Genomic DNA, 26765 nt, shown 5'->3' on the forward strand with positions numbered 1-26765 from the left:
GTGTAGTAGGAAACGCCTTATCAGAAAAGAGATAACTTTTATTGTATCATGATCTCATTCACCTCGTTGATATTTCGCGTTTACATTATAAATTTGAACATTTCAAATACATAATGATAAACCTCTTTATCAAAATCAAATAAAATGTATACACTTTAGGAGTATGTAACTTAAATGTAATCTAAATATATTATAAGACTTATAATCTCATTAATACATCATACATTTTATACTCCAATTATTTGCTACTACACAGTTACAGTCAATAATTACCTTATATTTCCGATTAAACAATAAAAACAACATAAATGTAAAGTTTTTCATGTAATCTGTACGTAGGAAATGTTGTTAACGGAACTATTGGTAAACAAATGGTTGATACTTTGGTTGAATCTGCTTCTAATGTTGAGGTAAGTTATAATTAATTTTGTAAAAAATAATAATATACAAAACCATGAAAAATAACTAATCATACGTTCATTTCTTGATTTTAGTTGATATTGAAATACTTTGACATGTTTCTGAAACTCAAAGATTTAACAAGTTCAGCAAGTTTTACGGTAAATTGTACTTGTGATAATTTTATTATAGTACTATCGTAACATATACGAGTATTTATAAAATTATCAATTGTATTGCATTTAGAAATTAAATAAGCTTAATTTTCCGAATATGATTTACTTAATTTATTTCAGAGTAAAAAATTATATTTTAAACTATACTAAGATGGTTAAAAATTTAACACGTATTTTTTTTTTTAATCCAACGTATTTTAAACTTGTAGGAAATCGACCCAAACAATGATGGTTGGGTACAACCAAAAGATTTCAAAGAAAAAATGGAACAACAAAAAAGTTATACTGCGTGAGTTTTTTTTAGAAAATTCTTTAATTTACTTCTGCTATTATTTTTATGTATGAAAATGTTTTTTATTCTATACGTTCTAGTGAGGAAATCGAGTTCATGTTGCAATGTTGTGAGTCTAACCATGATGGAAAAATCGATTACATCGGATTCACGGATCAATTCCACGAGCCCGCCAAAGAAATTGGATTCAACCTTGCCGTACTGTTGACTAACTTGTCGGAACACATGCCTAATGAACCGAGGTGAATTTTTAAAAATATTTTTAAAAACTGCTTTCAATAATTTCAATATTCACAAATATTCCGTGTCATGTTTAGAATTAATATTTTTCTCATTGTATTCAGGTTGACAAGGTTCCTCGAAACTGCCAGCAGTGTCTTGAACTATTTCCAACCGTTCCTCGGCAGGATAGAAATTCTCGGTGGCAGTAAACGCATCGAAAGAGTATACTTTGAAATCAAAGAATCGAACATCGAACAATGGCTGAAACCTCAGATCAGAGTACGTATAGTATAATATAATAAATGTTTAGCATGTACATGAATCAATATTGTTCGATGTATATTGTCTTCAGGAATCGAAACGAGCATTTTTCTACTCGATCGTCACTGAAGGCGGTGATAAAGAGAAATTGGAGGCATTCGTGAATTTCTGCGAAGACGCTATATTTGAAATGCAACATGCCAGTGGTCTCATGGCGGTTGATGATGGCTCAGGAATAGGCGGTGGAAAGTCTAGGAAAACCTCTTACACTTATCTCGCCGATGACGAAGAAAATAAGTAAAACAGCTTTATTTATAAATAAATAATATTCACTGTTTGTAATCAACACTGTGTATGCAGGACGGCTAAAGATCCTGTTCGTAGAGGCATACAGGCTATAAAATATGGATTCCATCTATTGTTCTTCGTTTTGTCGCCCACAAATATAAAAAACAAAATTAATGAGATTCAACAAATGACTACTGTTGAACTAATTAAGTCGTTTTTCAAATTGTGGTTTTACTTGATGTTCTACACTGGTTATAGTGGATTTTACGTTTTGAGGTTTGTTGGCTTTAATAATAAATTAAAAATACAACTGTTAAATATCATGTACCGGTTCAATAGCAGTTTGAATTTAGTATGGATTTCAATGCATACGATAAATTCGTTCATACATGTTTCGTTTCCACAACAGTTACAATAAGGTTCATCGACAGACAACATAATTAACATATTTTGAGCTTAACATTAGATTGTTCAAATCACAGTTGACATATTATCGCAGTTTACAAGTATACACGGAAATAAAATAATTGCATTATTTTATTTTCCTGTTAACTATTGTACACAGGGACGGACTGGGTAGGATCCGGCCCACTGTTCTCGAAATAATAGCGGCCCTAAATTAGCCCCGAAATATTAGGGAGTCTAAAGGGTTTAAGGCCCCACCCATAATCAGGTCTTAGTAAATAATAGACCGTGATCATGATTATTGATTATAGTGTTTTATCTGGTGGTTTCAATTTCTACTTAATTATTTTTGTTATTTAGTTAGGCCTGAGCGTAAACCGTAGGTAATAGCCATCGGACACAGGCCTTAACATATATGCGGGACATGGCCCACTGTCCTATAGGACAGTAAACCACCAGCCTAGTCCACCTCTGTTTGTACAAATACAATAACACGAGGAGCAAAACATAGTTAATATAATACGAAAAAAAAATAGATCTCGTAATAAAACTTTTTATTTGTTTATTTTTTCCATGTATAATCAGATTTATTCTAATAGCAATAATTACTATTGAATTTGATTCCAAGAAAAAAAAAAAACAACAAATTCAACAAAAATAAAATAAAATTACTATTAAAAAAATAGTCTATAATGAGAGCAGCTTTATAAAGAGTGATAATCAATAACGATAATCATTTTCATCGTTTCTTCAAATACAACACCATAAAATCCGTTGTACCATATGTAATTTAAACATCAATAACGATGAAATTATCGTGCAGGTATATATCTCGTATTCTCATGCAACTAATGAGCGGCACTCAATCTGAAGAAACAGCTGTTGAAATCGTAGAAGAAAAAAGTGGATCGTTTAGAATGCTGCCTGCGTTGCCGTCATCTGGAATGGACGATATGTCAACTTCGGTCGACAATAACAACATGTGTGTATACTATAATTGAATATTTTTTTTATTTTTTTTTTATTATTATTCTTTTTGACAATGAGTTGTTTTGTAAGAAGGAAGAATTCCGATATGATCGACTCAAAGAATCTAAAATTGACTACGGATCGTAGTGATGACGAACATCACGCCGAAACATCAACGGAAAATAACGAAGACGCTGGCAAAACGGAAGACGGAAGTGCCGAATCACAAGCATCGTTTGTCGACTTACTAGTGTGAGTATTCGTAGTGAAACATTATAAATTATTTCCAAATAATATATGATTGAGTTTTTAAAAAAAAATATTTATTCCTATAATTTTTTTTCTTTCTGTATTTAACATACATTTAACATTTACAGCAGAGTATAGCGTATGACGTAGGTATGTGAAACAAAATAAACAAATTATTAATAAGATATGAAAATAATGAAATAAATTATTATTACACAATTTTATGTACGTTTTTCCTATTTTAAAACAATGCTAGTGTAAAAAACATCAAAGTAATCGAATTAAAGTGATTTATAAAAATGAATAAACAAATAATTAAAATATTATTAAATATTAAAAAATAATATTTATAAAAATAAGATATAATAGGTGTTATTTCGATGTGTAAATATTTACAACCAGTTACGATTTAAAATATCATTGTTAAGTACACTTTAGTGTGTAATTAATTATTTTTAATAAATTATTTATAAATTGAATAATTTTATAGTATTATATTAAAAACATTAACTACGAAATATTTAATAATAATTTTATTATTATTATTTTTTTTTATAAATAAAAACAATATAATAGGTATTAATATTTTAGGTGTTTAATAAATACATTTTGAAAATGTTTTACTTTATTAAGCGATTTTTATCAATAACAGTATGATTTATCATGTTGTTTATTTAATAATTTAGAGGTGAATCAGCTAGAAAAGATTCGATTGCTGGTCCTGAAGTTTTGGCTCAACAACAGGCTGTTATGGCAGCCGTGGAAGCAGAAACTAAACAAAAGAACTCTGTCACCAATCATAGTGCATTTTCTACGGTATAACTTCTTATAATACATAAAAAATCTATAGATGTAGATGATCTATTAAGAAATAATGATAGTCTAAAAATTTTATTTTATTCACTTCATTATTTTAATATTTATCTAATCAACAGAAAATAATGTAATCGAATTAATATTTGTTTTTTAATCGGACAAGTGCTTGTTGTCGAAATTATTTCTCTGTAATATCCCATCTAATTTTTAAGACATTTTTATGAAAATCATGAAGTTTAAGAATCCAAGATACTAGACCATAAAATTATTCATAAAAATAATCACTTATTCTAATTTACGAAATTGTGAATTATTAAAAAAAGAATAACCTTATTATCTTAATTAACACAATTAGTAAGTCCTCATTGGACTTTCATTATCTTACAATTTTTTAAATGTACCAGTACTATGTGATATGTATTAAGTACATGTCTATAAAAATATTTTTCTTTACATATAATATGGCTGTTTGTCTCTTTCAGATCGATATCAACGCGTACACGCATCGAGCGTTGAGTTTCTTGGCCAGAAACTTTTACAATTTAAAATACGTTGCGCTAGTATTAGCGTTCTGCATCAATTTCATACTACTATTTTACAAAGTATTTAAAAAATACTATTCTACTTGAAAACCAAATTGGTTAAATATTACAAAATAAAATAATAAATATGATTCATAGGTGTCAACCCTTACTGAAGATTTATCAGAAGATGACGTCAAAGAGTTTGCACTGGGTTCGGCCGGCATCAGTAATGACGATCTCGATGATTCTAATAGTACAGACGTGGCCGATGATGACGGAGCTCTGGAACTCGTGCACGTCAATCAGGATTTCTATTACATGGAACACGTCATGCGGCTCGCGGCCTTACTCCACTCTTTGGCGTCGCTGGCCATGCTGATAGCGTACTATCACTTAAAAGTACCGTTGGCCATATTCAAACGCGAGAAGGAAATCGCCAGAAGATTGGAGTTCGACGGTTTGTACATTGTCGAACAGCCGGAGGACGATGACATTAAGTCCCATTGGGATAAACTAGTGATCTCTGCCAAGTGTGTACATTGCGGTCACGTTGCTCTATCGTTTAACAATAATCGTGACGGGTGAAAGATGATTATCCTGTATGATGATTTTTTTTCAGATCATTTCCGGTAAATTACTGGGACAAATTCGCGAAGAAAAAAGTTCGTCAAAAGTACAGTGAAACGTACGATTTCGATTCCATAAGTAATTTGTTGGGAATGGAAAAAACATCATTCACCACTCAAGAAAATGAAGAAGGGTCCGGTCTAATTAATTTGTAAGTACAGTGGGTGAAAAAATCTTTCAAATGGATTACCTGAATAAAAATATAAGATTATGGGTAATGATATTTTATTCACGATGTACTAAACATTATGCCTGTCACTTAACTCTTAATGTGCGGTTTATAGGATGACTGTAGAGACATATTATGTTATAAAAATATAACCTAATTTGAACACAAAATACGTGTGATTATAATTTTGTGATAACGTTTCAGTGTAATCAATATCGATTGGAGATACCAAGTGTGGAAAGCTGGAGTCACAATAACAGACAATGTGCGTTGTAATTATGAGTCAAATTGTAACGGTTACCACGTACCGTGTTCGACTAATATTCTCGAACTATTCATTGCAGGCATTCCTGTACAGTCTGTGGTATTTCACATTTTCGATTTTGGGTAACTTTAACAATTTCTTCTTTGCCGCTCATCTATTGGACGTAGCCGTCGGTTTCAAAACGCTAAGAACGATCTTACAGTCAGTCACTCACAACGGAAAACAGGTGAACATATACATACACACATATTGTTTTTGTACAATTTGTGAATTAAAGTATTAATTTTTATTTTTTACTCACCCTCGGCGTTTAGCTCGTATTGACCGTTATGCTTCTGACGATCATTGTGTACATATACACGGTTATTGCATTTAACTTCTTCAGGAAATTCTACGTCCAAGAAGAAGACGACGAAGTGGATAAAAAGTGTCACGACATGCTGACGGTACTTATTACGCTTATAATATATTAAACTGATCGCATGCGCCCAATGGCTGAACATTCAGGGTGTGTTACAATATTATGTTTAATACATGTCAATAAGTAGCATTCTTTGCTGGTTTCTGGTCAAATAAGAATTTTTATACAGTTTAATATATAAAGTTTACTTGTATTAATTATATTAGTAAAAATCATCAACAATAATGATAAATACTACATAAAACCATTTTTCGATAGAGAGGAAAAATAATTACAATTATCTTATATTGTACTGCACCGAAATTTAAATATTTATGAATGATATCTATAAAATTGAATAAGAAAAACGTATTAACTCCATTTCTTAACTAGAATCATAAATTAAACTTAACTCTCTTTTTCATAAATGTAATTATAGTTCATTTAAAATTTTAATTTTAAATGATTGCCTAATATTTATTATCATAGTAATGTATAGCTAATAAGTGTAATCATCAACTTTGTAGAAATAAGATTCTATTATTCGAAAGCAAATTGATTTCTGTATGATTAAATAGTTTATGCTTTTATGCGCACCTATATATTGTTCATATATATAATGATGAGAATTTATCGATTGCCTAAATTTGTTTGTAAAAATATTGAAGTTATTGTGATTTTCTTTTTATTAATTTGAAAAATCAAACAGGAACTTTTTCTCTGGATGATATTCCACTAAAGTGGTGTATCTGTATCTAATTTGAATTTGATGCGATGGAAATCGAACAATATTCTCGCGGACGCCCTGTGCTCTGCTGTGCACTCACTTTTTGTCGGTTCGACCGACTACCTATATTAAAACTGTAAGTCAGGTAAAATTGTTTTTCTCCGGTTGCAGTGCTTCGTGTTCCATTTGTACAAAGGTGTACGGGCCGGCGGTGGTATCGGAGACGAGATCGGTTCGCCCGACGGCGACGACTACGAAGTCTACAGAATAATGTTCGACATCACGTTTTTCTTCTTCGTCATCGTCATCCTGTTGGCCATCATTCAGGGTAAGCCCACACCTCCACATCCGGCCAATTCTTGTATCTATAACGTACGCATGCGATTAATAATATTAATCTGCTCCCGAGTTCTCTGGCCACATCGTTTTGCTTCGTATGCACGGTTCGAACGTAGACAAAGACCAGTGGGAAAGGCATTTGCGAGTTGTGATAATTACACCGGGCCGAAAAAAAATCGATACGGTTTGGATGCTTCGACTGTTGCTTGTATAACAATACGCGTATGGCTAACAATCAGTGGTCGAAGTGGGAAAAATCAAGTAGAGGAGCTCAGTGCAACGATTTAAAAACTGCATTCCACGTGTGCTATTGTTTAACATAGACTCGTGGAGGGGCTGTCCCCCCTCCCTCATCAACATTACATATATTTTAAATAACACTTTTTAACTAAACAAATATTTCAATTCCAAATATTAATATCGATAATATTATTAACAAACCGTACAACGAATAAAGTATGTACAGAATTATAACTTTAATACCAGACATTAATATTTATATTTTTCCTGAAATGATGACGCCTTCGCTTATCATAACCACCGTATAATATTTTATTATGAAAATATATTTTCTCGTATACCAATATAGGTACTAAGCGTAAATAGAATTATATTTATCACATGAATTAATTTTCAACCAATTATATGTTTTGTATGTTTGTGTACATGTTTACATAGCATTGTTCCATCTGTAACCGCGCTGCGTAGTCACTAGTCGACCAAACGTAATTTCGGCTAACATAGGCTAGGCATTTTTAACGATAATACTAGCGGAGCTCAACGTGTTAATAGACGAATATCAAAAATAGTTTTGATATTATAAATCGTAATATTCTTTGTAAAATTGACGTAAATTGAAATCCACATTTTAATAAAAAATTATTTTGGACATTAGTTAGAGTGAACGTGGCGTCCCCTCGTCCCAGTGAAAAAATATAATTGGAGTATTCAAAAATCAAAAAAATAATAGAGGAGCTCCGTTCCCCTGCACAACCTCTCCCTATAAATTCGAGCCCTGCTAAAGATCGGACACAAAACATACCGTCTCAGTAGTGGTAATAATAATTAATAGTGCACGGCCTCGTAGAGCTCGGTAAACTAATTACTAATTACCTTACCATTATTTACGTACCGATGGAACATTGCATAATACCAAACGTACTTGTCTGACTTGAGCCATCTGTTTATAAGTTACGCTAATTATTATGGTTGCGATTTGTGTTGCGATTTTCGTCGTACGTTGACGTTTGTTTCGTTCAAAGGTTTGATCATCGACGCGTTCGGAGAGTTGCGTGACCAGTTGGAAAGCGTCAAAGAGGACATGGAGTCCAACTGTTTCATATGCGGCATCGGCAAAGACTATTTCGACAAGGTGCCGCACGGTTTCGACACGCACGTGCAACAAGAGCACAACCTCGCCAACTACATGTGAGTTAGTTCACGCAGCGCCATGGTACCCAGAGGTGGGACTAGGAATTTTTACGCCCGGGGAAAATATTAAAATTACGCCCTATCGTTGACCTATAATGCTCTTCTCGAGAATTTTTTTTTTTGTAGTAATAATTAATATACAATCATACTTAATGAGTTTTAACCTAATATCAGTGTATTTAACAGAGAAAAAATATCAAATTAGTCGTTAATAATTACAAAAATTACACCCTTTTAAAATGTTACACCCGTAGATGAATTCCCGGTCTTCCACCCCCGGTGGTCCCCGTATATGAACGACGCGTCGGCGGCAAAGCGATCGGGTTCGTCCGTCTAATGCCACCCGCCGTGAACATTTCCGCGCACCACCCTGCGGCAACCGTGAACGTGATCTCGCAGACCTGTTAAATAACTGGGGGAAAAAATACACCCCGTCGTTTTATCGGTTTCGACGAACAGGTGTCGTGCACGTAAACGTGTTTCGGTCAAGATTTCTCGGTAGGAATGAGAAAATGTCAATACTGTACTGACCGCTCGACACCAAGCAGAGGTATGCTGCGATTAAAATCTCCGAACTCGATTGACGAAACGAAATGTTGGCGCACTAAGAAAACGATTATTTTTTGGTTTAGTCGTCGGTTACGAAAATCGAAAACCGTCTGAATATCTCAGCAAAAAAACCTACTTGTTCGTCCCGCCGCTTACTCTCGACGACACCATTTACAACCCGCTTCCGCGCCGGTCGAACGCGATCGTTTCTCAATGGTCGCCAACGTAGTAATTATTTCGTGGCGGTGACCGGAGAGGAAAGAGGAAAAAAGTACGCTAGTACTCGTTCGACGTTTTTTTTTTTTTTTTTTTACTAAGGATCGATCAAGATTGATTTTTTTATTTTACACTCCCGTGGACTTTTACGGGGACGCACCGTAGCTCCGCACGAATACAATTATTTTGTAAATCCGCAACTCCGCATGCACCGTAATTCCGCACGGTCAAAAAAATTAACGTACAGTAGCTTCGCATTCTAAAAATATTTTTAACATCAAAAGTCCGCATGGCATAAGAGTGTGTTTTGAAAATTACTTTAAAAGTGGCCAATCCAAGGATTCACGAATTAAAAAAAATGATCACGTACTTAGACAAAACATACATAAAAAACGATGCAACATTTCCACCCAGTATTTAGGAACAAAAGAGAAGCAACACTGGAGATAACAACAAATAACTGTGAGTCTTTTCATGTCAAATTTGGTAATTTATTTACTCCAGAACATCCAAATACTGCAGTTTTCATTAAAAACGTATTAGCTATGCAGACTGATTCTCACGTCCGAATGAATTCTGCTAACAATAATGAAAGTAGGATAGTTAGAATTAAACAAAAAACCAATATGAAATTTATAAATAAAAACATATAACGACAGCCAAATTGATAGATATAATTTTGTAAAAAATTTGACACCATTTAATATTTAGTTTAATTTAAATTATAATCGTATTACATTTAATTTTATATGAACGACTACGATGTTTTGTTGTAAATTGTCTTTATTATTATAAATTTTTTTATTTTATTAGATTTTAGTTGTTACAACAAATAAAACCATAGAATTATATAACGACGGCCAATTGATAGAATACTGATTGTTTTTTTTTTTTTTTAAATTATGTACAAAAATGTATACAAAAATTATTTGCGGAGTTAGGGTGTTAAAAAAAAAAAAAAGTGCGGAGTTAAGGTGTTAAAAAAAAAAAAAACCTTGTATGCGGAGTTCAGGTGGTATATTACAAAATGGCCAAGCGATCCATGCGCAGTTACGGTGCACCGGTTTACGGTACCGAAACAAATGTTTGTTGTTCACGTGACGTTTTCCGCAGGTTTTTCCTGATGCATCTGATCAACAAACCGGACACGGAGTACACCGGCCAGGAGACGTACGTGTGGAACATGTACCAGCAACGGTGTTGGGACTTTTTCCCCGTGGGAGATTGTTTCCGCAAACAGTACGAGGAAGAGCTGGGCGGTGGCGGAGGAGTTTGATCACGGCACGTCGTATTTATTTTATATTCTATATCAGTGTTGTTGTTTCCCCCCCCCCCACGTTGCGTGTCGTAACCACTCGTCGCGATACGCCGAAAATATTATCATATTGTGTTGTGTTTTTAAGGACGCGCGTCCGTTCGCGTTACTTCTATCATCAGTTGTAACGTCTGTACACGTGTCCTACATCTCAACAATATCATGTACGTGCGTCGATCGATTTCTCGGTCGAGCTACGCCACCAATTTCACTGGAATAACGGTGTGTATACGAGTTGCGTATCGTTAATATTAATATCACTGTTGTTGCGGCTGTACAATTTTTCTCGATAGAAACGTCAATTATACACAATATAAATATAATAGATCAACGAACAAACGAGTTTTTATTCGGTCGGAACCTCAAATGACACGACGTCGTCGAGGGGTCTTCCTAATGAATTTTAATAAAAAAAATACCCAAACCGATTATTACGGTAATACGGTACCTATACCATTAGTACACACGATGAAAGTTTATGAATACGAAAATTAAAAAATAACAATGACTTAACTTGTAATCGTTTATTTTTCTTTTTTTCTGAATTACTATCCGTTCGTCTAGATCAGTGGTTCCCAACCGGGGGGGGGGGGGGGGGTAATTCAGATACTGAACGGGAGAATATATTTTTGATGGTATAACAAGAATTTTGTAGTTGAAATGATTATGTTATCTTACAATTAGTAAAATCGAAAACAAATTAATTTTCGGACTGTTGCCCATCGATTATTTATAAAATTGTATTTAAGAATGATAAATGTATTAATTATAAAGTTGATTTCTATTTTATTTTTAAAATGATGATAAAAAAAAATGTCATTAGAAGTATAATATAATATTATAATGTATATGTATAAATATAGTTCTTTTGCAAAATTTTCTTTCTACGGCTTACTAAAAAATGGTCATCTTATTTCTAATTTAAGGGAAAAGGGTATGAGATTTTTGAAAATGTACAAGGAGGGGAATGGAATAAAAAAGGTTGGGAACCACTGGTCTAGATAATGTGTACACTTGATTCATTTTTAATATAAACACAATAATAGTTGTATTTAGAAATTATTTTTGAGCAGAGTTTGTTGAAAACTAAAGGCAATTTTCTAAAATACTTCTTACGCTAGTATAAAATATGTACATATAGCAAGGATAGGTGTAGTCAATTTTCATTGAACGCCGAGTTTTTTCAAAAAAATAACTTCTTATAAAAACTAAATATTATTTAAAATTTTCTTAAAAACCAAGAGGCCATTTTTGCGATCCATTGAGAAATGTATATTGAGCACACTATTACCACCAATTCTTCTAGGGTCTTGATATTGGGGGCTTGGCCAGGGCTATGCGGAAACGTATATGGCCATGGCTTTATATTAACAAAAAAAAAAAGTTAATAATCATAAAAAATGTTTAAATTTAAATTAGCTAATCGATTTATTTACAAATAGAAAAATATGTATGTTACAAAAATTAGGATAGTAGTGGATACTAAAAATACTGTATATAATATATGTATAAATATTTAACATGTATTGCTATACTTTATGCTTACATGTACAAGTATTTATGTGTCGTATACCAATAATTTTTTTCTTCACTGAAGTTTCCTTTCAACTTATAAAATAAACATAAAATTACAATAATGGTCAATCGATCTTTGCGGGCCATAAAAAAATAGAATAATCAACAAATTGTTCTATGACTAATAATAATAAGAAATAATAATGACAATATCATTTTTACTTTTACATTTTCGCCCATAGAAATTAATTCTTACAAACTACTACATTACCCTGTATTAATAACATTACAATAATATTAAAGGCCCCTAAAATAATCGTTACTTTTGTTTACTTATAAATTAATAGAATAATAATTGTCGTACATATTATTGCCAAATGTTTTAAAGGTAGATATTATCAATAAATATACAATATTAATATTTACACATAGAATGTGGTTACAACTTAAAATTAAAATATAACATTTACATTATATTTAGGTACATATAGTTTAATTTATACTAAAGCATGTATGTTTGGTCGAAGTAAAAATATTCATATAAAAATCACATAGAACCTATACAATATAAAAGTTAATGTATAATAAGACTTTAAAAAAATTATGTTTACTATGTATAATAAGACTTAGTAAACGTAATTTTTAAAGTCAAATTTACGTTTACTATGTATAATAAGACTTAGTAAAAGTAAATTTGACTGAAACACGTTTGAAAAAACCCCTGAAACATTGGTTACCGTGTACAGTGTAGTGTAAAATACTTAATTGATAAAATAATGTTAAAAAAATACACAAAAACATTAACAAAATGATACATAAATAATGTTCTAGGCAATAATTTTGATTATTAAGTTTATAAAAATAATATACAAATAGATAAACATAAAAAAAAATAATATTCACTAAGCGATTTTTTCTAAAAATAAAAAACAAAACAATTAGTTACTACATAACGAGACATCATCTCGTACAAGATTCCCACTCATTCAAATCAAACAGTGGTAGACAAGGTCAATGAAATATATAACATTCAATCTATCAATGGGATAGAAAATATAACTACATAAAGCGGGTAAAAAAAAAAAAAATATATAAAATATCACTCAACAAGAAATATTTTAAAGATATGCACATATAAATAGGAGAAATGAGAAATACAAATTCTTAACTAGACTAGATTGCTTTGAGACTAGAAATCAACTTTTAAACACATAAGAGTATTGATAAATAATAATATTAATAATAATAAAAATAATAATAATAAATACAATTATTATATCATTTTACCATGAACCCTAAGACTAAAAGAAACTAATCGAGCAAGAGTCTAAAATCTTTTCTGTAAACTAGATTTTATACAATAATAATTTTCATTGTAAATGGACAAAAAATAAGTGATTTGTCTACATAAAACTATCGATTGTCTTAGTATATTATATTACGAAAAGAATTATACTTTAATAATACCGTATACATTAAAAACTTAGATGAAAAACAAACACGAATTTAATTCCTAAATGAGGAAGTTTATTAAACTTCCTCATTAGGATTAAGTATTAATTATTAATTAAGATTATTCCTTTTAATTGATAATATAGATAAACACACATTATATTACATAAATTATTATGATAAACACTTTAGATATACAATAGGTTGTCATAATAAGTAAAAAAAATTGTAATTAAATTTTAAAGATCAATTTTCTTAAGGTTCTACAAATATAATGAAAGGATAGAAGAAATATTAAAACGTTATAAGAAATGTAAAATAAATACAATTATTATAGCTACCTTATCAATTAATCACTATTGTGAATTAAATTTAAGTTACTGTCACTGCATTAATAAAAAATATAATAAATATTTTATATATTTATTTAGAACACTTCCTTTTTTTTTGCTATCACATCTTATTCAAACTATAAATATTGATATTATCACATACAGAGAAAAAATACCACATAGACAAAAAAAAACTGTCAATGAGAATTTTATTCCATTATTTAATCGAAATTAACAATGCAGACACATATTGAAACATACCTACGTTATATCACAGTAAAATGGTCTCAAGCGACGAAAAAACCTATTTATTGTATTCCTTTTTTTGGAAAAATGTCGTCGCCGATGACGACGACGTTGTATGTTATTTAAATATCGTCATAACTTTTTCATCGTCTTCTTCGTCTTCTTCGTCATCAGAGTGTTGCACTACGATCGGCATGATGGGAACGGTTTTGTATTTGACTCTCTTTGGGTCGAAAGGATCAACTACGACGTGTTCCGTGCCTTTGATCTCGGCCCGACAATACGGACAACCCTGTCCATCGGACTCCTGGAAAAAAAACCCAAAGTGTGCTTTGTTATAGTAAATTGTTCCCATGTAAAACCGATAAAATCGAACGCGATATCAACAAGTTCCTATTGATAAATAACGACTTACCATCCAAGAATTCAGACATGGAGTACATAAAAGATGACCACACGGTTCGATTCTTACGTCCTTGTCATTTTCCGTACATATTTTGCATATTTGAAAAGTTGACCCCATTTCGCAATACATTTCGTATTGTTCGTGAGTAACTCTGATATGGTTTTCTGGACTTTGTTCCACCGCGTTCGATAGATCTGGATTTCCTTTTTGTCCATCCGGATATAGATAACTGAAAATTAATATTTGTCTAAATAAATTATTACAGAACAAACGCGAATATCGATAAAACAAAAAAAATGTTTAACACGAAAAATAATAACCCTGAAATCAAATGCCACAGTATGAAAGAATATCAAACATTGAAAATGTATAACAACCCATTTAAGTTTTAAGCACTTTTTTATATACATATACAGAACCATACTCAGGAGGGGACGATGAGACAGTCCCCTCATAATCTTTTTATTCTTCATATATTTGTTATTTATTATTTATACCATACTAAAAAAATATATATGTTACGGCTAAAGTCCGAAACATGGCACATAATCCATACAAGTTGGATAAAGTAAACACTTAACATTTAGAATCATCGTTTCGTATATTAACTATTTTATACATTAGCCATTGCTTGATGTACAAAATGTACAAAATAGTCGGTTAATATACGAAACTATGATTCTAAATATTAAGCGTTTACTTTATCCAACTAGTATGGATAATGTACACATTATCCGGATAGTGTCCACTTGAGCCATGTTTTGGACTTTATACGTAAAATATATATATATGTGAATACATGTATGAAGTTCGTCCCCTTTTATAAAAGGGTCTAGGATCGCCATTATACTTATAAAGGAATAAAAAATTATGACATATATTTGTTCTCAAGTTATCTACTTACAATCCTTCGCGGGCGCCATCCAACAACGCTTGGCATAGAGATTTGTTTTGAGGAATGGTCTGTAATATTTCGCCTTCTGTTGTCACGTAACCAATAGCCCATTGTCCTAATCGTGTGCAGCTTAGGCGGAAAACATAACTAAATAAAACCAATAGGGTTAATAATTAGTTATATAAATATATACATTTTAAACAAAGGAAAAAATTGATTTGTGTTCATTTTTATTAAGCTCAAAACAATGCTTAGAATAATTTTTTTAATTCAGATATTTATTTTACTCAGCATTTATCATTCAATGGTCTTTTATTGCTTTTAAACCTCAGGAAAATCACCTTCAATAAAATTCTATATCTCACCAACTCAGAAATTTTTCCTTATACTGATCTCATTTATAATTTTTCATTTCCAAAAACTATCAGTCTAATTTAATTATAACTATAATTAAAATAAATATATATATATATATATATATACAAATAAATATAATACAAAAAGTTCTAAATCTATATTACAAACCTTCCTGGTCTAGTGATGAATTTTTCTAAACGAGCTTTTACTTCATCGTATGTTAAAAACGCAACGTATCCCGGATGAGTTACAGCTAATATCTTCCAATTTCTTAGTAAAGTCGGCCAAGGTTGAAATAATCTAAACAATATTTGTATATATTTTTTAAATATATTAGATATAGATTAAATATATTATTATTACAATAACTATTGGTAAACTAAAAAATTATTTTACCTAGTAAAAACATCGAATTCAAAATTGGATATGTAATCATTGCATGTTAAGTCTATTGTTGATTTGAGAGCCATCGCTTCAAGTCCACTTACAATTGGATGGACATCATGAAGAGCACTTCGAAATAATTTCCAAGGAACTACAGTGCTACATATAAAAATAATAATAAAAAACGCTTAATTACTTATACGTGTTAACTTCATTGGTGAAAATATCTACACTAAAAAAAGTCATATTTCAACTATATAAAATATATATAAAACAATAAAAACTAGGAAAAAATATATTAAAATTATTAATTAATGTTATTTTTTAAACCACTTATTGAACAAAAGACGACGATTTGCCTAATTTATACTTTTCTCTGAAAATATAATTATCATGTAAAAAATTATTTAATTTAAAATTAAACTATTATTGTAGTTTACTATTTTTTTTATGGGGAGTTTCACAAGGTGGTCAGGGTATGAAGTATTTTAAAAGTGAGTTGTGCCAATATAAATATTAGGAAACACTCAAAACAGTGGCGCAATTATTGGGACTGTTGGGTGTACAATTTACCCCAAAACCGAGAGCCCCGAAATCTCTTCTGATATTACCTTTATCTCTAACGATATTTTTACTATATTATGTAATATACATATAGTATATTATTTATTTTAACATAATAATAATAATAAATATTAATAAACTAGGGCCTTTAGTAAAGGCCCTAGTCTGGACATTTTCGCATAGGCCCCTTATTATCAAATTGAGTTAATGACTCATACACAAAAAGTATACATAAATGTATTATTTAGTCATTAATCAACCATACAAATATTATCTTATAGTTTTTAATTCATGGTGTTACATTTGTTATGGTACTGTGAATGTAATTCAACAGATTTAAAAAAAAATAAATGTTAGTGTTTTCTATTATTATGTTTATTCCCGATAATTTATTATAGTGCTACGAAAATATTAAATAATATCAATAGAAATAGTAACATATTTTACTAAAACAGTTACATTGTCAATATGTAAACATCAATTATATTGTTTACTTTTTATGCACTTGATGAATCATACGTCTATAATGAGTGCAGTTATGTTTCAATAGCAGTAATCGGTAATTATATTATATATTGATTTTTAAGTTGGTCTATTATTTAATTACACAAAAAATATTTATACAATAATATAAAAGATGTATTAAAAAAAAAAAAATCATGTCAAATATTCAAATTAAAAATTCTAAACTAAATGCATGGGTCATATAGTTGTATCACATTATAATTTTGTTATTTTTCAATTTTTTTCAAACGTATAATTAATTATAAATGCAAAGTAAATTCAACACAGAAAAATATTTAATAAATATATTTCAATATTTTGAAAATTTAAGAGAAAATATATCTGTTTTTATACCTAATATATATATATCAAACACTAACTGTTCTCTCCTAATACAATTTAGGTTTAATAAATAAATGTTCAATACGTGTTAAAATTGATTTATTTAAATGTAATATATGTTAAATTTAACGGTGGTAAGGAGCTTTGATTCAATAACATTCTAATATTAGAAATACTTAAGTGAAACATTTTTACTGTTGATTTGATTGGTATATTATAACTGTTATTTATTAAAACGCTAAGCCTATATTTTAAATTAATTCATTGTATGGTTTTTTAATCGTTTACTATATAGAGATAAAAAACTGTTTTAAAACACTTAGTAATATGGTACCTGTATTTTATTCTTGGCACTCTTTATATAATATCAGTAATACAATAACAATAAATAACTAAAATACCCGAAATTTTAATTTTTCTCAACGATCTGCATGTACTGATATCGTTATAAGCTTTTGTAATTACTATGATAGATAACTCAATGAACACGTAATGTAACAATAGTTAATATATATGAAAATTTAACACGAATTCAAGAATAGCCACACGAACACATCAACCATCTAGATTTATATATTACTTATAATATATAAATTACTATATTAATTGTAAAAACTCAAAATTACTCCCGATAAAGTTATTTTTGATAACTCAAAAGCTATACAACTTGAAGAAGAAAAATTGTAGTTTAATAAAAATGATAGGTCGTACTATAAAGTTTACGAACAATAGTAAAAAAAGATTATTAAGACATTAATATAATTCTGTCCGTCTGTAATCCATAAAAAATTAATAAACACATATGCATAGTTATATTTGTCCTCATTAAACATAATATTAAACAAATAAACATGCAACAATAAATTATTAATACATAAGTAATAATGTTTACCCGTTTAATATAAAGTAAATTAGTTGATAATTAAATTGTTTATCAATTTTAGCATAAAAACTTCAATCCGATTGAATAGAATTTTTATTATTAACTTTTATATTATAATAAATCGCAACAATTTAAATGTAAATTAAAAATTAAAAAGATATACTAGATATATTATTAAAGAATAATTGCCAAATAATTAATCAATTGTCGATGTTATTTTTTAATTATGTAATGTTATATGATTACGTGGTTATAATAATAGTTTAATATTCGTTACTAGTATTCAGTATTAATATTCAGCCTTGGGGAAATAATGATTTTTAAATTTTCAGGAAAAAAAATTTTATGTTAAAAAGCCCTTTTGTTGTTGATGAATTTTTTAAGTACTCTATTTTTATTTTCATTTGCATAATTTTACTATAATAGTAATCATCAGTTTTTCACTTTTAGCAGGGAAAATAATTACCTTTTTCTATGGAATAAAAAAAAAATGTCACTTAGTCCCTTGAGCTCAATTTTTACGAAATTAAAGTTAAAAAATATAAATCGATGTAGGAAGTGTATAAAAAAAATTAAAGGGACATAACCCCTCGCAAGTTTAAACTAAAATATAAATTAAATTTTAAGCACTGTCACTAATTTAAACCAATTTGCTTTTATGTTTATAGTGAGTTATGATTAAGCTTTAATCGAGGCTTTAACAATTATGTAGAAATATCGAGAGAAATATGATATACGATAAATTTATAAATACAAATATTGCAATATTATCAGTCATGCTACAATGCACGAAAGGGCGATATTTATTGATCTAAAAATGGCTCAGAATTACAAAATGTTTAAACAACGAACGTCTAGATTTTTTAGCACAAAATGTAAACATAATTCACTAATATATGCTATTAATTTTTTTAGAAATTAATAATAAAAATACATATTCAATAGTAAGAAGAGAAAGGTTTAATTATTATTAAATGGAATAATATAAAAATTACCCACAAAAATGAATTAATATACTAGAAGGATTTAATGTATTAAATAAAAATTACAAAATTTTTGTTTTAAACACAAAATTTAAAAAAATCAATATATTTTTCAATTAAATATCAAACTTTATGAAATCAATCAAATTTATAAATTCTTCGTTACAGTTAATTTATTAGTATTCAGATATTTTATATTAACAAATGTTTGTAATAATATGTGAGCTTTTGGTAATGACTCATGACTATTAACGTTCCGTAATACTAATTCGTATATAAAAATACAAACCATACATAATGCAATTAAGTTGTTTACTCTCGCATGCAAATAGGTTTTTAATACTAAAAACGCGGAAATATTTATAAAAACTGTTGCATGCAATTCGATTTATCTGTTTCCTTTTTTTTTTTTTTGCACGCAATACGGATGCAACCACTTATACATATTAAAGTAATATCTACGATGACCGGTTTTCATATTTTTATCTTTGTAGTAAATGTAATAATAGGTCGATGGATAAGGATTAGGTAGCTCGGTAAGGATAAATATCATGCACTTACGTCCGTTTATCTTATATATTATATACACAACCAATTTAGCAACCATTACTAGTCTACGTGCTATTTGAAAAATGTACTTATATTGAATTACTCAATAAATTGTAATAAATAATATTGTAGTTCATTGATAAGAATTGATGATTAATAAATGTGGGTATTATAATTTTTTAACAAAAACATTTTACAAGGGTAAATATAAATTAAAACTTATACGTAACTATTTTCTACTATATTGTTTTTATTTATAAAATAATGTATTATATTATAATGATTACATAACCTTCAAATTAATAATGTTATTATAAATTATAGTTAAGGTACTAATAAGAATTTATGAAAACTGAAAAACCACTAAAAATAATAAAGTGATGTAGATGTAGTGAAGTATGATTCAACCATCTGATAAGTATATAATTAAAAACAATTAAATTTTGTAAGTCTGCATAGTAATTTAGGGGAAATCAAATTTAAAAAGAAACGAGACTTTATCGACCAATATTTTATAGAATATAAGCCATATTACGACTGTTTAACTCAGCGTAATTATTTAATTTGTATACATTAAATTTATTTATAATTTTATGAAAAAACAAAATGATTTTAATTTCAAACCAATAGATAACTGAATGCTTAAATATTATAGGAATTATAACAACATATAATATTTTCTGTTATAAATTTAAATTTAAAAACATCATATTTAAATTAAAAGCAACCTTCTTAACTGAATTGTTAAATTTGTTAAAAACTTAAAATAATAAATTGTTAATTAATAATTGATTGGAATATTTTATAGATTTTAAAGCAAATTAAAATAAAAAAATTGAAATCCTGGTAACTGAAAATATTCTATAGCTCGAATAAAATATTAAATCTTTTATAATAAATAATGTTAATACTGTGGTAATATTGTGTTTACATAATCCATTTTTTTTCTTTATCATATTTTGATAATATTGTTATAAAGCATGTGTACAAATTTCAATATTGAATGAGTTGATAATTATTTATCTTTACGCGTTTGTCCTAGTTTCCTATTTCTAACACTCATTTATACATTAAAAAAATATAAAAACACACAAAAATTGGTAAAATTTTTAATTAATTTTACTATCTAGGTCATAGTAAAATAATAATTATATTTCTAATATAATATAGATATAACCTATACAGGAAATATATATGTTGTTATAGATATAGGAGTCTTCCTAATGTAATAGAATAGTAATATAATAGAAACTATTTGACATCATGATTAGTTTACAATAATGTTAAGTACATATAACAGTTTTCATATTTAGAAAACTATGTCACAAGAAAACTATTTACTCGAAAAAACAATCAAAAAACCTTGAAAATAATAATTTTATGGATATTAAAATAATCAGTAAAATGTGAAATGTAAAAAATAAAATAAAAAATATACAAAAAAAATAAATAGTTTTATTAAGCATATGAAATAAATTTTGTTGGATATAAAATATATATTATTCGGTGTTCAAAGATTAATACACTGTTTTTTACTGTTACTCTAGGGTTAAAATTACCTTATTATTAATATGAGGTAAATATTTTTTTAAAACCCACATTTCAAACAATATAAATTAGCTTACCTCATTCCAAAGTTTGACCTCCAGAATTCTGCAGCATCACTTTTAGTTATCCTAAATTTATCACCTGCAAATCGATGGTTTGGAAATAATGCTTTGAGTTCACTGAGCATATGGCTGAACACTAAACTCAATTTAGTCAAATTTCTCCTATAATGAGAATTCTCATCATACATTTTCTCCTTGCCCTCCTTGAATAGTTTAATGGCCTGTTTGCACTTTCGTATCACATTCAATATGAATACATTGAAATGTTCATTGTTATACAGTTCGGAGAGATCATTCTCATACTGTGTGTAAATGAATCTGAGCCGCTGATAAGTGTCAGGCAATATGTCGAGTATGAACGGTGGAGAATTCTTCAGGTTCATCTTGGAATGTTGACATAATTTGACCACCTTGTCCATCAGTTTCCAAGTCTTCTCAAGGGTACGCTTGTCAATGGACGCCTTGGGTGACGTTATAGCTTCCGCGAATGCGCCATGCAGTTTCATCAATATCGAAGCCAGGTTCCTCGGTTGTATCATTCGGTTCGTACTCGATGACATCATGACGTGAAAACACATCAAACGGCCCGAGCACCGAACGGGCGGATGTTGCCACGGAGAACACTGGAAGGGCTTCACCGACCGTTCATATCGTCGTCGTCGAATAGGTACGGCTGCGGCCAAATGTAACAACGTCGTCGCACGTCCCGGGTAGTAACGACGGCGAAACACTTTCTACGCGGAATCACTTGTACGCCATGGTTGTCGACGGGTGTTGACGCGCGCGAGTGCGCCGCTCGAACGGAGAACTGATATTTCGATTTAACTGCACGGGATCCGGACGCTCGACACCGAGATTGAAACGGTATTAATCATCGTTGCGATTATTATTATTACTATTATTATTAGGTAGATAGAGACGGGTCGCAGGTATTTATTATTATTATTATTATTATTATTATTATTATTGTTCCGTCTACGGCTACGGAGAAACGCGTATCGTTATCAGAGAAACACTGAGCAATTATTATCACGTGCGGGGGTAGTGGGAGACGGTTAGCGGACGGGTTTTCGACTGGTCCGCGGTGCGGTGCGCAACGTTTCGTCCGCGTTCGTTCCGGTGTGAACTCTCGCCTCGGTCCGCGTGTGCAACAACGACGACTACGACGCGACCGACACACTGCCACGACCGGCGGCGGCCCACCGGCGGAGCGCAACATCCAGACGACGACGACGTTGCCCGGTGATGCGGCGAACATATTGTGTGACGTGTCTCCTCCCCTCCCGTCATCGTTGCCGCCGCCTCTTCACGGTAAACGTCCGTCGTCGGTCTTCTCTCTTTTTTTTTATTATTATTATTATTATTTTTTTCTTCGTACGACGTGACCCCGGTTCCGGCGGCGGCGGCGGCCGATAATGCGCACAACGTTATTACCGTACACGTCCGGTCGGGGGCCCCTGTACGAAAGATCTTCGACGAATCCGCACGGCGCAGCCATCCGCCTGCGGACTCGCTCCCGAAACGTATACACTCTGTATATTATCGTAACAGTCAGACGCGTATCACAGTTTTTTTTTTTTTTTTCAGGGGAGTTTGTAGAAAATTTAAAAATATAGCTAATATATAGGGCCCGGATTTAAATGCACTTAAACCCATATAAATGTGCTCTAAAAAGTAGCCAAAAATGTCCTTAAAAAATGCGTTTTACCTTAAAAATTACATATATTTTTTTTATTTTGGTCATTATTTAACACGCTATTAAATACATTAAAATATAAATATAAAATAATAATAATAAAAATATAAAATATAAATATTACGAGCAACGTCCGCGATGTTCAGGAACTGATTGATATTTGTTATTTGACCGAATACTGATGACGTTCCACAGTCAATAATAAATTATGACAAGATAAAAATTTAATTTAAAAATAAGCAATTGGCAATGTGTATGGAAAAAAACCCGATAAACCTATTAAAATATTAAGAATATAATTTATCTTTTGATTTTATTTTGTTTTTAAATTTGTTTAGTATACTGAACAAATATGCATTAAAAAACAACAAAATGACCCAATAATACAAAAATCAAAAAAACCGTCGAAATACGCAAAAAATGCAAAATAAAATTTGTAGCTTTGAAACCCTTGTTACATGAAATTAATTATGTTCTTAGAAAGCATTGTGTATGATCAACCAAAAAAAATATGCACTTTGCATTAAAATCCGGGCCCTACTAATATATACATAAATTATTCACTCAAATTATGTATATTGATATAAAAATTAATACAGTTAACAAAAAAAAAAAAATCAAATTATAAGTTGAAGTCGTCTGGCTCTCCCACTGTTGGCAAACTTGTTTGAAACATTTTCATTTGTTATTGAAATATCTCTATGAATTTAATGCTAAAAACCGACAAGACGATTTTCAGAAGTAGAATTTCTTAAATAAGTTTTTAGTCTTCTCGGTGTCGAAAAATTACGTTCCGCTGACGCTGTTGATACTGGAAGTATAGCAAGTATTTTTAGTACTTGACGTATATTCGGATACAACACTTTATCGCAAGAAATTAGAACATCTATGAAGTTTGTTGGTCGTAATGATTGATCTACTGATTTCCATTTAGTTATCCATAAGTCGTACTCAACCTCTATCGAGTCCATAAAACACGGTAAATCATCAATGTAAAAAGTTCTATGGATAAGATACAAATACTGTAATTTTCTACGTCTTACAAAAATTTCAGAAGACCCCCCCCCCATAAATACGCCCCTGGTAACACTTGTAACTCTGTTCACGAAGATCTTTACATTTACACTTGCTCTATTCGCGTACTAGGTACTTATTTTTTTTATTTTTTATAATTTTGACCGTCTATTTCTCGTACATTTCACGTTCAATTTTTACATTTAATGGTTTTTTATGTTTTACGTCGAAATCGTTAATTCGTTTAATTTAGGATATCGATTAGTGTGTTGCCCGACGAGTCCCGATGAATAAATGTTTAATTTTCTTTGGTTTTTCGTCGTGCTCTCGGTTTGGTCAATTAGTGTGCCGTGTGAAACGACCGTGTTCGCATTGTAGGGCGAATTCGGAGCGCGCCTAGAAAGTATAATCCACAGTGAGACTCGAGGAGAGACACCACAGTGATGAATCAATGGAGGAAAACGGGTTGCAGGAGGTATTGGGATATCTTAAATTGTCTAAATTAGTTCGAGATCCACCGTTACCGTACACTTTTTCCATTACTTTTATTTTTTTTCAATACTTATTCACCTGTTACGAGGGCTTTTTCTTCGCTAATCTGGTAGTCCCCTTCAGTGGCGTGGTAACGGGTTATTTTGCCTGATGTAATTGTGCTAGCTCTAGAAATGTATAGTAGGGGTTAGTACTCCTGAGTCGTAGTGTATCTACAATAAACAACCACCGAATAGTATTTATAATTATATGACAAAACTGTCGGTTTATATTCTATACCCTACAGAAATACGGTTAAGTAAAGCGCATTATCCTTGTAAGGTTGGATTAGAAGGCTGTTTTATATAACTGCACCAGGTTCTGAGATTTCGTCACCACGCCACTAGTCCCCTTTTATAAAAAAAAAAAAATCACGAATACAGCACTGACGAACTACACTGGTCTAAATCGTATTTCGAAAAATCGTACCGGACAATAAACTGGGCACTCGACTGTTATCGAATACATTTATACAACTCCGACTTTTGTGTTTTAAAAGTACTGAAAAATATGAAACCACGTATTTTCATAATGAACGCGTTTTTAATTTGGAAATACCGAAGAAATTAAAGACGATATATTGTATATTCATCTACGAGAGGTTACACCTGCAGGATGTAAATGATTTCAAGAATAACTCGTGTTCTGAAAAATATGCAATACATATAATTTGCATTTTAATGCTTCATCTAGATAACAACTTCATATGTTTATCTTATCGAGATAAAAATAAAAATTGGTATCAAGTTTGCATTTAAATGAAAATTATGGCCTACTAGATAAATTTATCTAGAGTTTTCACAAAAATTCTGCACTCGAACTCGATATACGATATATGTACTCGTATCCGATTATAATTTATAGTTTAAAACAGGATAATTTAATGAACTCACAAACATTGAAGTAATGGAATTAAAAAAAAAAAAAAGCTTGATTTATTAAACCAATATGCTGTTATAAAAAAAAATTTTTTATGTACAATATAATCCTTTCTTCATCAGCACATGTAGAAAGATTGTTAGTGGTGTTGTTTTAACATCGAGACGAAATCGTCTTGGTAATTTAACTATTGATAATCTTCTGTGTTATAAGTGTTAGACTTGAAAGTACTTATTATTTGTTATTTGATTTTTTTTATTAATAACTAATGAACTTTGATAAAAATAAATCTAACTTTTGTTTTTAGTAATACGAGTATATTGTTTAAGAAAACTTGTGCTTAAGTGTTGTTAATTATTATGTTTGTACTCTTGTATATTAATACACAGTACAAACATTACTCATTAGACAATAGTTTTCAGTCATTCATGGTCTCATGTCAACAGCAATACAAAGTCGTACGTGATTAATAATTAAAATATGTTTTTATGAATAAGAAATAAATAAACTTTATAAAAAATTCGTTCGTGTTATTAAACCATTCAACTTTAAATCTTGATCAAATTTAGGTTTTTGTAAATAAAATATGTAATGTCATTGAAACCACCTGTATTTCCTTCAGACTTAAAAATATTTATAGTACGTGTTAGTTAGATATCAGTTGTATTAATTTAAATTACCAAGGTATCAATAAAATTGAATTACTTTTATGATAATTAAAAACTTCTTAAAAGAAAAACCATGTTTTTAATATTTAGTTTCAATTTTTTGTTATTATATATAAAATGTAAAAAATGTTTATAATTTTTATCTAGATAAAAATTATTTTTATTTATCTATATCTAGATAATTTAAATTTCATTTATCTTACCTTTATCTAGATATTTTTTTTATTTGACTACAACACTGCTCGTATTACTCAGTTGGTAGTAATTATTGATGTTAAATATTGATATTTTATAACAGTTTTATAATTTATTTATC

General features: G+C 30.0%; 2 protein-coding genes across 2 annotated transcripts in view; one reads left to right on the forward strand and one right to left on the reverse strand.

The window, feature by feature from the left end:
- Positions 1 to 10698, forward strand: part of LOC112694533 (ryanodine receptor) — a 41958-nt gene extending 31260 nt beyond the window's left edge. The window contains exons 80-98 of the mRNA XM_025570036.1: positions 340 to 410; positions 495 to 560; positions 785 to 864; positions 948 to 1109; positions 1212 to 1368; positions 1442 to 1647; positions 1711 to 1914; positions 2867 to 3025; positions 3103 to 3264; positions 3948 to 4077; positions 4560 to 4679; positions 4758 to 5131; positions 5221 to 5379; positions 5602 to 5662; positions 5742 to 5888; positions 5977 to 6108; positions 6961 to 7117; positions 8391 to 8556; positions 10438 to 10698. Coding sequence (XP_025425821.1) covers positions 340 to 410; positions 495 to 560; positions 785 to 864; positions 948 to 1109; positions 1212 to 1368; positions 1442 to 1647; positions 1711 to 1914; positions 2867 to 3025; positions 3103 to 3264; positions 3948 to 4077; positions 4560 to 4679; positions 4758 to 5131; positions 5221 to 5379; positions 5602 to 5662; positions 5742 to 5888; positions 5977 to 6108; positions 6961 to 7117; positions 8391 to 8556; positions 10438 to 10600 — 2876 coding nt within the window. The 3' untranslated portion in view covers positions 10601 to 10698. The remainder of the gene's footprint in view (positions 1 to 339; positions 411 to 494; positions 561 to 784; positions 865 to 947; positions 1110 to 1211; positions 1369 to 1441; positions 1648 to 1710; positions 1915 to 2866; positions 3026 to 3102; positions 3265 to 3947; positions 4078 to 4559; positions 4680 to 4757; positions 5132 to 5220; positions 5380 to 5601; positions 5663 to 5741; positions 5889 to 5976; positions 6109 to 6960; positions 7118 to 8390; positions 8557 to 10437) is intronic.
- Positions 10699 to 14019: 3321 nt separating this feature from the next.
- Positions 14020 to 22837, reverse strand: LOC112694514 (E3 ubiquitin-protein ligase CBL-B). The gene is made up of 6 exons (XM_025570008.1): positions 21677 to 22837; positions 16239 to 16385; positions 16011 to 16142; positions 15495 to 15632; positions 14600 to 14819; positions 14020 to 14491 (listed from the first exon to the last, which is right to left on the reverse strand). The coding sequence occupies exons 1-6, from the start codon at positions 22237 to 22239 to the stop codon at positions 14303 to 14305; spliced, it is 1389 nt and encodes a 462-aa protein (XP_025425793.1). The 5' UTR covers positions 22240 to 22837; the 3' UTR covers positions 14020 to 14302.
- Positions 22838 to 26765: the final 3928 nt, after the last annotated feature.

Source organism: Sipha flava, unplaced genomic scaffold (assembly GCF_003268045.1).
Source record: "Sipha flava isolate LNK unplaced genomic scaffold, YSA_version1 0_pilon_pilon, whole genome shotgun sequence".
NCBI lineage: Eukaryota > Metazoa > Arthropoda > Insecta > Hemiptera > Aphididae > Sipha > Sipha flava.